General features: G+C 45.2%; 1 protein-coding gene across 3 annotated transcripts in view; it reads left to right on the top strand.

Annotated features, from left to right (window-relative positions):
- Positions 1–13,409, top strand: part of LOC115095433 (core histone macro-H2A.2) — a 204,465-nt gene that overhangs the window by 101,854 nt on the left and 89,202 nt on the right. For all 3 annotated transcript variants that reach the window (XM_029609061.1, XM_029609063.1, XM_029609062.1), the window contains exon 5: positions 5,125–5,322. In XM_029609061.1, the coding sequence (XP_029464921.1) occupies positions 5,125–5,322 (198 nt within the window). The remainder of the gene's footprint in view (positions 1–5,124; positions 5,323–13,409) is intronic.

Genomic DNA, 13,409 nt, shown 5'->3' with positions numbered 1-13,409 from the left:
TCTAAACTGGGCACTGAGACTGAGATAAAAAGCTGGGGAAGTGTGCAGCAAGAGATTGTTGTTTCATTACCTCAGATTTCGCAGGTGGCCCAACAGACATAAAATTTGAGCCACAGTGTGGTTAAACAGCCAGTTCCATATTGGTTGGGAGGTACACATGATTGTTTGGTAAAAGAAGAATAATTTCCTTCATAGTTTACTGTGTTTCCTGACAGAAGTAATTTTTAGTATATGATCTCTAACTGACAGCAGCACTGTAAGGGGCCTATCTTCATATTTCCATTTGGCCCGAACATCAGACGTTCCTGAGGTTCATGGTTCTGGGAGAACATTTTCAGTTTCGAGCTCTTCCCTTTGTGTTGGTGCCGCGCACATTCACAAAGGTGATGGTGGTAGTGGCTGTGGCACTCAGGAAGGAGGGTGTCCTGATCCACCCATACCTGGACGATTGGCTGATATGAGCAAAGTCGGAGGGAGAGTGTGGTCGCTCAATCCAGCGTGTACTTCAATTTCTGGGAGCGTTGGGCTGATTGATGAACCTCGCAAAGAGTCATCTGAAACCGATCCAATCTTTGGAGTATCTGGGTGCACACTTCAATACACAGCTGGGGAAGGTGTTCCTGACTTCGAAGAGAGTCCTCAAGCTGCAGAGTCAGGTTCTTTGGTTGCTGAACCTGTCGGTGCCCAAGGTCTGGGATTACTGCAAGTCCTGGGGTCCATGATTTCTACGCTCACATATATCCTCTGCAGGGAGCTCTGTTATCCCGTTGGAATCTGCTGTCGGAGGAATTTCAGCTTCCTTTACCATTGCAGAGGATGCCAGGTCCAGTCTTTTGTGGTGGCTGTCGCGGCACAATCTGGAGAAGGGAATGGATCTGGAAATACCTGACTGGGTACTGGTAACCACGGATGGGGGGCAATTTATCAAGGAAAGTCGACCCAGGGCAGTGGTTGCCGGAGGAGGCGGCTTGGTCAATCAATCGACGGGAAACTAGGGAGGTGCACAAGGCCTTGGCGTTTCTTCCACTCATTCGGTACAAGTCAGTGTGAGTATTCTCAGACAATGCGATGACGGTAGCGTGCATCAATCGTCAAGGCGAAACGAAGAGTCGTCTAGTAGTGCTGGAGGCGCAGGAGCTTTTTGTGTAGGCGTAGAAACATCTGGTGAGACTTGCTGCTTCTCATGTGGCCGGAGTGGACAACGTGCTGGCTGACTTCCTCAGCAGACAGCGTCTGAATCCAGGGGAGTGGAAGTTGTCTGCAGAAGCTTTCGCCTTGCTGCAAGCAAGATGGGGCAAACCAGTGATAGATCTCACGGATTGCTTTTTCAGTCGCAGACTGGAGGTCGGATTGGAGGATATCTACGCTGTCATGCAACCATGGCAGACACACCTCTTGCTGTACGTGTGTCATCCATGGCTGCTTGTAGGATGGGTGCTGCGACACATCGAGTTTCATCCAGGCAGTGTGTTCTGATGGCACCCGAGTGGACACGTTAGCAATGGTTTGTGAATCTTCTGCATCTGGCGGTAGAAGGGCCCGTTCGCTTAAGAACATAAGAAATTGCCATGCTGGGTCAGACCAAGGGTCCATCAAACCCAGCTTCCTGTTTCCAACAGAGGCCAAACCAGGCCACAAGAACCTGGCAATTACCCAGACACTAAGAAGATGCCATGCTAGTGATGCAATTAATAGCAGTGGCTATTCCCTAAGTAAACTTGATTAATAGCAGTTAATGGACTTCTCCAAGAACTTATCCAAACCTTTTTTGAACCCAGTTACACTAACTGCAGTAACCATATCCTCTGGCAACAAATTCCAGAGCTTTATTGTGCGTTGAGTGAAAAAGAATTTTCTCCGATTAGCCTTAAATGTGCTACTTGCTAACTTCATGGCTCATTTGTCAGGGTTCCTTCGACAGGGACCTGTATTTTGAGACCAGGAGGATCACTTCTGTCTAGCGACTTGGCCTTTGAGAGGTGGTTGCTCCGGTTGAAGGGATATTCGGAGCCAGTTATTGCAACTTTGCTTCAGGCAAGGAGACCTTCCACTTCAGTGGCTTATGTCCGGGTATGGAGAGTTTTCGAATCCCGGTGTTTGCTGAATAGAGAGCAGCCCTTAAAGGTGGATGTCCCACAGATCTTGGTCTTCTTGCAGAGCGGGTTGTCTAAGGGGTTATCTGGACACACCTGACAGATAGTTCTCATATGCTTGTCACACTGTTCATTACAATCTACGGTGGACATAAAAAAAAAAAAAGGCCCTGTATTTTATTGTTAAGAATAACACAAGGGAAAAATAATAGTACTCTCTCTGAACATAAATTATATACATAGTAAACCTTCCATACCAGAACAGCACCAACTCGCTCTCACTTACATAGGCTCTGTCACACGGCTACACACATGCTCGCTCTCTCACATACATAGGCTCTCAATTACACACATGCTTGCTCCCCACCAAACTAGTGGCAGCAATAGCCTCTTCCTCTTCCAGCCCTCGCGGCCTCAAGAAAGGAGTCCCATCGGCTGCAGGGGTCTGATGTTGCTCTTCGTTTTGCTCCAGGCCAACGCTGCTCTTCTTTGGGCTGGTGCTGCAGAGACTTTACCTAACAGGATCTCTTCTTCTCACGTGTGCATCTGCTGCACTTCACTTCCTCTTCGGAGCCATGGGGGCAGGAAGAAGATACCGTGCTGCGAGTGCCACTGACTCTAGCTCTCCTGCCGCTTATAGCCCGGGCGGAGGAAGAGTTCCATTTCGCTGGAGCAAGAGGAGCAGCTGAGCCAGCGGGGGACCAGGAAATGTGTTGACACACCTGTGTGTGCTTGGCGACACACTGGTGTGTCACAAAACACCGGTTGAGAACCGTTGGGTTAGCATATAAATTCCCTTTGAGTCCAAGTAGCAGCTTTGCTTGGTAGGATTTAGGGAAGACTGCTGGCGTCTTATCTGGATGTGGCTCGTTTCATAAAAGGGGCAAAGCATCTGCATCCTCCGGTGTCTGGCGTGGAATCTGAATTTGTTCTTCAGGTGCTGTATGGCCCTCCCTTTGAGCCAGTGAGGAGGGTGTCATTGAAGGATTTTAACCCCGAAGGCTGTTTTCCTGGTGGCCATCTATTCGGCTAGGCGAATTTCTGAGCTGCAAGTGTTGTCATGTAGGGACCCTTTCCTGCGTTTTTTGGCCGATGGGGTTTCTTTATGTATGATTCCTTCTTTTTTTCTGAAGGTAGTGTCCTCTTTTCACCTTTATCAGGTGGTCGAGCTTCCTGCGTTTCCGAACTTGACAGCCGATTCTTCAATGGCTAGGGAACTTCACTTATTGGATGTGCGTCGTATCCTTTTGTAGTACCTCAAGATGGAGATCTAATCATCTGTTTGTCGAGTTCAGTGGAGCAAAGAAGGGAAATAAGGCTTCCAAGAGCACTATTGCTCACTGGTTAAAAGAGATGATAGCTTTGGCTTACATCTGCAAGGGCTGGCTAGTGCCAGAAGGGTTGTGAACGCATTCCATTAGGGCGCAGGCGACCTCGTGAGCGGACTGTCAACTGCTTTCTCCATAGGAGATCTGTCGTACGGCGACGTGGACTTCTTGTCACACTTTTACCAAACATTATTGCTTGGATGTGCAGGCTCCAGAGGAAGCGACGTTTGGGGAGAGTGTATTGCACCGCGGGTCTTTCAGGTTCCCGCCCAGAATAGAGGGACTTGGGTACATCTCACTCATCTGGACTGATCCAGGATATGAACAGGAAAGGAAAATTGGTTCTTACCTGCTAATTTTCATTCCTGAAGTACCACTGATCAGTCCAGAGACCCGTCCCCATCTGACGAAAGACTTCCTCGCTTCTGGTTATGGCTAAGCTGATTGAGCTGGTATTTGATATAATTAGAGTAATGAAAACTGTACATAGTATGGTATGTTTGTGTTAATTCAAGGGGGCCTAGTTTGCAGGAGGCTCCAACTTTGTCTTTGTTTGCCCAAGGTTTATTGGGGTTTGTTAGGGTAGACATCTTGGCATGGGTACAGGTCAATACTGAGGGATTGCAGGTGGCACTCTGTTATGTAGGAGTGCCTCAAAGTTTTGTTCTCTGCCTCCATCTGCTGGTAGGGATGCTTAAACCCACTCATCTGAACTGATCCGTGGTACTTTAGGAATGAAAATTAGCATGTAAGAACCAATTTTCCAGTGTTTGTACTCTGCACCAATCAATGGGGCTGATGCGATAAAGTGTGTTGAGCGTAGCACACGTTAACCTGAAGTTGGACACGCGTTTTGGATGCGCTTGACTTAACACCCGATGCAATAAGGGGATTAGTGCATCAAAAACGCACGTCCAAACACTCATTACACATAAATACCATGTAGATGAGGCTATTAGCTATTACCCCGATGCAGAAAATCACCATGCACCTGACACACAGATTTTAACACCGCAAATTTAACGCCAGCTCCAGAGCTGGCGTTAAGTTTTGCCATGCATCAAGGGCTCAACTAAAAAAAAAAAAATACTGCTTTTTTGTGGTCCTTCCTACTGAGGCGCTCTAAGGGACTGCTAGGATCAGATTGTGTGTTCCTTTCCCCTCATATAAACATAACCTGAATACATAGAAATATGCTTTAAGTAACACAAATGAAATGAACACATGCGTAATACATAGAAATTCGCCAAACAGCAAAAGACCATATCGCTCACTCTTGTATTCCTGTGGAATGAGAAAATGGGAGTTCGTATTGAGCGCCCATTTTCTAATGCGCGCACAGCCACAGCTCCCCTGGGCACCCGATGCTTTTTAACGTGGCAGCTCATTAAAATATAGCATCGCGCGCCCAGGAGAGGTGGTTGTGCGTGTGTTGAAAAAACGGGTGCCCAGTTTGGACATACGTTTTTATGCATGTGATATTGCATCTCCTTTTTCCTCTTTATAGCTTCTCTTCTTCTTCAGATTTTTAAGTCCTTTTCCTCCCCTGGTGACAGCAATTCAATCTCTTGGCTGGAAGAAATTGAAAGGTAATAGCTAAACTAGCCAAATTAAGATAAATAGCTACTAATGTAAAAAAAATATTTCTTGTGCCCTTTCCTTGTGTTCCTCCTGATGCATTTATTTTTTTTGTATTTCTGTAGTTGCTTAAAGGAGTGACTATTGCAAGCGGAGGTGTCCTGCCCAGGATTCACCCTGAGCTATTAGCCAAAAAACGTGGTGCTCGAGGGAAAGGGGAAACCCTCCTGTCTGCAGCTGTGGAGAAAAAGAAGGGAAAATCCCTGACACCCAAGAAGCCAGCAAAGAAAGGAAAAGGTGGCAAAGCCAGGTCAATCAAAAAGGTGAGCAGAAAAAGAGAATTTCTGGACAAGTGGAGGAAACATAGATACACAGAATGACATGATGAACAACACAATGTAACAAAAGTAAGCTTAACTATCACCAATTTAGAATGTAATTAATCTATACAAACATTTAAAACATCTGCCTGAACAGTGACCAAATGACTACATATTACTCCTGGGAGAATTCTGCGCAAAAAAATTTTAAATTCTGCACACAAAAACTTAAAATTCTGCAAAAATCTGCAAACTTTATATTGTTTATTTATTTGAATTTCTATACCGATATTAGTAGGGGCATCATATCGGTTTAAATCAAAACATAAAGATTGGAAATTACATAAAACAGGGTGGTGGGGAGGGAGAGATAGGAACTGTGAGAGCGTAGATTAGGAAGTGCATAGGAATCAGGCTACTCAGAAAAAATGAGAGCCACAACAGTTCATATTAAGCATAATATTTGTAAAACAAACTTTGTACAAAGGTTCAGGGTGAGTTTGCATGAGAGGGTTCAGATATGTTTGCATGGAGGTGAATGGGGTGATATTATTCTTGGTAGGCATGTTTGAATAGCCAGGTTTTTAAATTGGCTCTGAATTTAGAGGTGCAAGTCTCGAGCCTGAGATTGGGGGGTAGAGAATTCCAGAGAGTGGGTCCAGCAATAGATAGGGCTCGTTCCCTTGTGGAGGTAAGGTGTGCTTTTTTTAGTGAGGGTACATGGAGGGTTCCATTGCTGGAGGCTCTGGTGGATTTGTTAGATCGTAAGGGGCAGAATGGTTCGACGAGCCAGTTTGAATTGTGTGTGTGTATAACTTTGTGGGTCAATGTTAGGGTTTTGTATACGATGCGAGAGGGGATTGGAAGCCAGTGCAAGTTCTTGAGGAGGGGTGTAATATGGTCATATTTGCGGGCATTTGAGATGGTTCTCGCTACTGCATTCTGCAGCATTTGGAGAGGTTTTATTGTACAGTAGGGGAGGCCAAGGAAGAGGGAGTTACAGTAGTCCATTTTTGCTGTGAGGGTGGCCTGGATGATGGTGCGAAAATCACTGGCATGTAGTAAGGGTTTTAGTTTCTTCATTACATTAAGTTTGAAGAAACCTTCCTTGAGGATCAGATTGATATGTTTTTTTAGGTTCAGTTGTTGGTCTATCTGAACACCAAGGTTTCGTGCAACGGTCGGCCTTATGAAAGTATCAAAGGCGGGGTAATTTGTGATGACTGGTTTGGGGAGTGATTGTTGGGAGATGAGTAGTAGTTCAGTTTTCGAAGCATTTAGAGCTAGATGAAGGTCGGAGAGGAGAGCATTGATGGAAGCAAGACAATTTTTCCAGTGATCCAATGCATTTGTCAGGGTATCCTGGATGGGTATGATGATTTGCACATCATCAGCGTAGAGAAAGAATTTGAGGCCGAGGTCGTATAGATGTTGGCAGAGGGGGTCAGGTATATGTTAAATAGGGTGGATGAGAGGGAAGAGCCCTGGGGGACTCCCTGGGAGAGAGCATGACGGGTGGATTCTGAGTTGCCTATTTTAACTGAGAATTTTCTGTTGGTGAGATATGATGTGAACCAGTGGAATGCTGTGCCTGAGAGGCCTATGTGGGCTAGGCGGGTGAGGAGGTGCTTATGGCTTACAGTATCAAAGGCAGCGGAGATGTCCAAGAGGGCTAGCATGTAGCAGGTTCCTTGGTCCATGCCTCTGAGAAGGAAATCGGTGAGGGAGAGGAGGAGGGTTTCTGTGTTAAGGTGCTTGCGGAAACCGAATTGGGAATCGTGCAGAATCTTGTTTTCCTCCAGATAGTTTGTTAGTTGATTGTTTACAATCCTTTCCATAATTTTTGAAATAAATGGGAGGTTAGAAATGGGGCGAAAGTTGGCTGGGTCCTCTGGGTTCAAGGATGGTTTTTTTTAGGAGGGGTTTGACTGCAGGATGCTTAAGAGAGTCAGGGACAATTCCAGATGAGAGTGAGCAATTGATGATGTCAGCCAGTGGTTTGGCTATGGTGTCAGGTATTGTGAGGAGGGCTTTGATGGGGACCGTGTCAGAGGGATGGGTGGCTGTCTTTAAGTAATTACATTTTAAATTAATACAAAAAAAGTTATTTCTTAAAGATGCAGAATTTTAAATATTTTGAGCAGAATTTCCCTAGAAATTCACTGTAAGAGTGTTCCTTCCACTCACTCTCCCTACTCCCCTGGCCACTTTGCCCTCTCAGGCCCCAACTCTTCCACCTGCCAGTATCTCTCCCCTTCACCTCTAGGCTCAACCCCTTCCACTCTATTGCCAGTCCCAGAGTTTGACCCCATTCTCAGTACTGCCCCTCACACATTTTCCCTCTGTCCCTCCCTCTCTCACACACATGCTCCCTCTCTCTAATACTCATACACACATCCTCATACAGGCTCCCTCACTCTCTCGCACACACATACATCCCCTCATACAGGGCCCTCTTTCTTGCATACACACCCACACAAGCTCCCTTTCTCTCTCACACATACATCCTCACACAGGCTATTTGTCTCTCTCTGACGCATCCCTTCACACAGGCTTTGTCTCACACATACACAATCCCTTCACACAAGCTAGCACCCTCACATACACACAATCCCTTTTTCATACACACGAGCTCCCAATCGCTTACACACTCCTTCACAATCCCCTCATATAGGCTCCCTGTCTCTGAAACCCACACTCAAGCATCCCCCTGCTCTCTTACCTCCCAGGCTCTCTCACCCTCCCTTGCTCTCTCACCCTCCCCTCCCCCACTCCCCCTCCCCTTATATAGGCTCCCTCTCTCTGAAATCAACACTGAAGCATTCCCCCCCCCCCCCCCCCCCGGCTCTCTTTACCTCCCATGCTCTCTCTCACCCTCCCCTCCCCCTCTTCTCTCTCACCGGGGCCTTCCATCTTCACCACAAACAGAGCACACTCCATTCGCAGCACATGGGGGCCTTCATCTTCACCGCGAACATAGCGCATCCTGTGGGACGCGCTCCGTTCACAGCATGCTGGGGTCTCCTCTGCTATTTTCTGCACAGAAAATGGCAATTCTGTGCAAATTCTGCGCTCCACAGTAGCACAGAATTCCCCCAGGACTAATGACCCATAGAACCACCTAAGGGTTCTTTCAGCTTCTATAATTTCCTGTTGCTTTTCAGCAGTTGGTGCAGCATTAAAGGATGCTGGAAGAGAGGCTTAACCACCACAGTAGTCATAAGAACAGTGAAAAGTCATGTGAAATAATGTATACTTATAGATGATATTTCTTCTTTTTCTTTGAGTCACAGATGATAATCTCTGACACTGATGGCAGTCCCTCTGTACTGATCTGTATAAGCAGAAAAAGTTACACATCTTCTGTTCCTTGTCTCGTCCCTCCTTTAATAAATTTCACTCTTCTTAATGATTCTTACTGATTTAACACCATCTACTTTTTCGCTGTGCCATGGGTTAATAGCTTAACTAATATTACTTGTCTAAGAACATAATTTAATTTCCATTTGATTATTAATTCTGAGATTTTTTGGGAAAACATTTGTACACCTACATTTGGATTTTCAAATGCATGCATATAAGTCCAAACCCCTTCTGAGCTCCAGCCCCAGGAGTGCCTCTGCTCAGTCCGAGTAACTTAAGCATGAACAGGACATACTCGCGTAAGTTACCTGCATATTGGGTGGGCAGCTTAAAATTTTAAAAAATATAGTATTAACTAAGGAAATACCTTTGAAAATTACTCTCTAATTATGTAAAAAGTAATATGGATCAGTTAAATCATTGGTGAGCAAACTTTTTCAGTCGTGGCCCTACTTCCATCCATGCAGTTGATTTGGATCCTGCCAAGTTTGGTTACATCATATTTTATATAGGACTGTTCAGCTTGGAGAAGAGACAGCTGGAGGGGGGACTATGATAAAGGTCTATAAAATCATGAGTGGAATAGAATGGGTAAATGTAGAGCCGTTATTTACTCTTTTAAAAAATACAAAGACTAGGGGTCGGTCAATGAAGTTAGTAAGTAGCACATTCAAAACAAATCAAAGCAAATTCTTTTTCCCTCATTGCACAATTAAACGCTGGAATTCAGTGCAGGAGAATGTGGTTAAGGCAGTTAGTGTAGCTGGGTTAGTAAAGGTTTGAGGAGATCACGTGATGCCTTGAACAGGGTGAGATGTGATTCCCTTCGCTCTGCTTGCCTTTCTGCCGCATCTGCTTCTATCTGCTCCCCCAAGTTTGTTTTTTGCCGAGAGAGTATTAGATGAGCTTTGCTATCTTTTCTGAAGGCTATCTGAGGCATATCTGCTCATCTTGCCAAGAAAGAGAAAGAAAGGAGAAAACTAGGCCGGTGAATGGCAAGATGGCAGATGTACAGCAGTCCCCGTAAAAGACAGACTTGCATGAAGTGGCGATTGTAGAATTATAATCTGCAGTGGTTGCAGCAGTAGAGTCATATTTTAAAAAAATATTAGAAAAGCTAGAAGAGGTAAACTTGCGTATGGCCACTTAATGATACTCGCTTCGGAGAGCTTGAACAGAGAATTTCCACTAACCAGGATGACAATTTGGCAGCTGCCGCGGAACTGCACAGCCTTAAATCAGCCTCACATAATTTATTTATTTTCTTGATATATTTTTATATACAGTCATTTGGAGGGTACCATCACAATGGTTTACATGAATAAATATTTAGAGATAAACAGGAAACCAAGCTTGAAAAACTCAAAAACAGATCCTGATGGAACAATTTACAGTTCGTAGGTCTCCCAGAGTCCTTGATGGAAAAAAATTCTAGCTCAATTTTTGGAATCCTGTCTGGTATGTGATTTAGGCCTTGACCATACAAGGGGCCCACTGCGTATCGAGCAGGCATATTGCCTAGATAATCAGAGGGAGCATTTGGAGTGGCTACGGGTGATAATAGCGTGAATTCTGGACTTTGCATTTATTTATTTATTTATTTTGGGGTTGTTTTTTTATATACCGATCTTCTTGCATTGGATACAAATCAAACCGGTTTACAGTGAAACAATAAAACTTGCCTGAGAGCATTACATAGAACCTAGAACATATAAAAAACTTTAAGTAACATGGTATTGAAGTTAACATCTTATACTAATTGCCTTGCAAAAAGCCAATAAAATTAAAGTTAACAAGCAGTTGAATGCATCGAATGATTTTGGGCTAGAATGCAGGGGGAGGACGGTGGAGGGAGGACAAGGGGGAGGGAGGATAAGAAAAACAAAGGATCAAGATTGAATGGTGGATTTAGGGGTGGGTTTGAGAGCGGATTGATAACATACAAAACAAATCATAGTTGCCAAGGGAAGTAATTGTGAGCAATAGCGAAAGTGTATTGCTAGCAAGCAGGATCAGGGAAACGCTAGGCTGAATAGCCATGTTTTCAGTTTTTTCTTGAAGGAAAGCGGGCAGGGGTCTGAGGTCTGGTGGGAGGGTGTTCCAATGGGTAGGACCTGCAGTGGAAAGTGCCCTATTCCTTAGCGAGGTTTTGGCTTGAGGGACAGAAAGGGTGCCTTGGTATGCTTTTCTAATCGGTCTCGTGGAGTTGTTGGTGCGCAGCTGAAAGGTAAGATCAGTTGGGGCTAGGTTGTGTAAGGTTTTGTGCATGATAGTCAGAACTTTGTAGAGAACTCTGTATTTGATCGGGAGCCAGTGGAAGTTGTAGAGGATGGGCGTGATGTGGTCTCTCTTATTAGAGTTAGTCAAGATCCTGGCTGCTGAGTTCTGTAACATCTGTAAAGGCTTAATGGTGGTAGCTGGTAGACCGAGCAGCAAAGAGTTACAGTAATCAACTTTGGTAAGGATGATTGATTGTAGAACAAGGCGGAAATCGTGTGAGTGCAGAAGGGGTTTTAGCTTTTTAAGAACTTGTAATTTGAAAAAGCACTCTTTAGTCGTATTGTTTACAAATCTTTTGAGGTTCAGCTGATTGTCCAGGAGCACGCCTAGATCTCTTACGTAGGACGTGTTTTTGAGGTTGTCCAGAATAGTTGAAGGGAGGTTGGGGAGAGAGTTGAAGTCTTCTTGTGGTTGACCCATTATAAGGGAGGCTGTCTCTCTAGAAATGGGGTTGTCTTCCTGGGAGATAATGAGGTATTCAGTCTTGTCATTGTTGATGACTAAGTTAAGTTTAGTGAGGAGTGAGCTGATTTCCTGAAAGCAAGTCTCCCAGAAGATTAAAGATTTTTGTAGGGACTCCTTAATCGGGATGAGAATTTGAACGTCATCTGCGTATACGAGATGTTTGATTTTCAGCTTAGAAAGGAGGAAGCAGAGAGGTAGAAGATAAATGTTGAAAAGGGTTGGTGAGAGGGAAAAACCTTGAGGGACTCCCAGGTTAGAGCTGATTGGCTGTGATTCTTTGTTATTGATTTTGACTTTGAATGATCTGTTGCTGAGAAATGAACTGAACCAGTTATAAAACTCTCAAAAAACTTACCCGACAAGACCCATATTCGACACTGGTAGATAGATGAAACAGAGATGGGGTGTTTGTCTTTACCGTCCCTATCCTTCAGGCCTGTTTTAAACGGGTGTCCCAATTGGCCGCAGATATGTACTATCGGGAAATGCAGTAAGTTTTTACGAAGGGTATATGTGTCAGCTCATATTGCGTACCTCTCTCAAATTTCCTCCTCTGCTCTGTGTGTCAAGTGTAAGAAAGCTACAGGAACACGTTCTCATTTTTTTTGGGCCTGTCCTCTTGTCAGACGATTTTGGGGATGTATTGCAAATTCTATTAACAACTTAATGGGGTTCTCTCTTCCCTTGTCCCCGTTCATTTTTCTGTTTGAACATTTTCCTCCATCGCTGATTAAAGGGGCGGGTCCCCGTTTATTTTTCATGAAATCCTGTTTAGTGGGTAAAAAATTGATACTGTTACAGTGGAGGGATTCAGCAGCCCCTTATTGGGCATGGCAGAAGCATCTCCATTATATGATGCGTATGGATGATATACATTCTCTTTGCTCTCCTCTACAACGCCGGAAGTTTTTGTCAACATGGGATTCGTACGTCCAGGCCCTACCACACAGATCCAGGAGCTTGATTCTCACTGATTGATTTACTGGATTTATCCCAGGACAAGCAGGATGCTAGTCCTCACATATGGGTGACATCAGTAATGGAGCCCTATGTACGGAAAAACTTCTCTCAAAGTTTCTATGAAACTTTTGAGTGGCACCAGAGTGCCTACTGAGCATGCCCAGCATGCCATGATATTCCCTGCCACAGGGGTCTCCCTTCAGTCTTCTTTTTTCCGCAGAGCCGTTAGCCTCGCGGTTAGTTGGAGTCCTGTGGAGATTTCTCCACAAATTCAAACTTTCAGAAAAAGTTAGAAAAACTTCAGCCGCAAGGGTCTCCCTTTAGAATACCATTGCGGTAAGTTTTTCATTACTTCGCGGTTCCGTTCCGAATTTTTGACCGTTTTTTCCCGGTCCTTGGTCGTCGACAGCTGTCCGACCTAAAAATGGCTTCGGGATTCAAAAAGTGCCCTAAGTGCACTAGAAATATGTCTATTACGGACCCCCACCAAGACTGCGTTCTTTGCCTTGGTGAGAACCACGATGTTAGGGCCTGCTCCTTGTGTGCCGCCATGACATTGAAGGGACGTCGACTCCGGATGGAGAAGATGGAACAGCTGTTCAAAATCCAGCTTTTACCTGCAGCATCATCCTCAACGCAATCGTCTCCGGCTGGATCGATTCGTAAGGTGGTGTTAAAGAAACAAGTCCCAGGTGAGTCGGGAGACGCTTTTATTTCCTCCCCCTCTCCATCGTCAAGGGCATCGACATCGGGAAACGAAAAGGCCAAAGAAAAAGAAAAGCATCGGCATCGAAGGCCGCACATGTCGACCACCGATCCAATACCCGTGGTGCCATCGACGGAGACGGAATCGACGGCTAAGAAACCTCGGTTGGATGTGCAGGCTCCGGAGCCTTCGATACCAGGGCGATCCCCACCGATACCGGTGCAGGGAACCGTACCTCCTCAGGGCTCTGAGGAGGTACCGGCATCGCCACTACCACCTCCCCCATGGCTGCTCTGCTCTCACCATCCATGCGGGC

Source organism: Rhinatrema bivittatum, chromosome 7 (genome assembly GCF_901001135.1).
Source record: "Rhinatrema bivittatum chromosome 7, aRhiBiv1.1, whole genome shotgun sequence".
Lineage (NCBI taxonomy): Eukaryota > Metazoa > Chordata > Amphibia > Gymnophiona > Rhinatrematidae > Rhinatrema > Rhinatrema bivittatum.
This window is presented reverse-complemented; position numbering and strand designations above follow the sequence as displayed.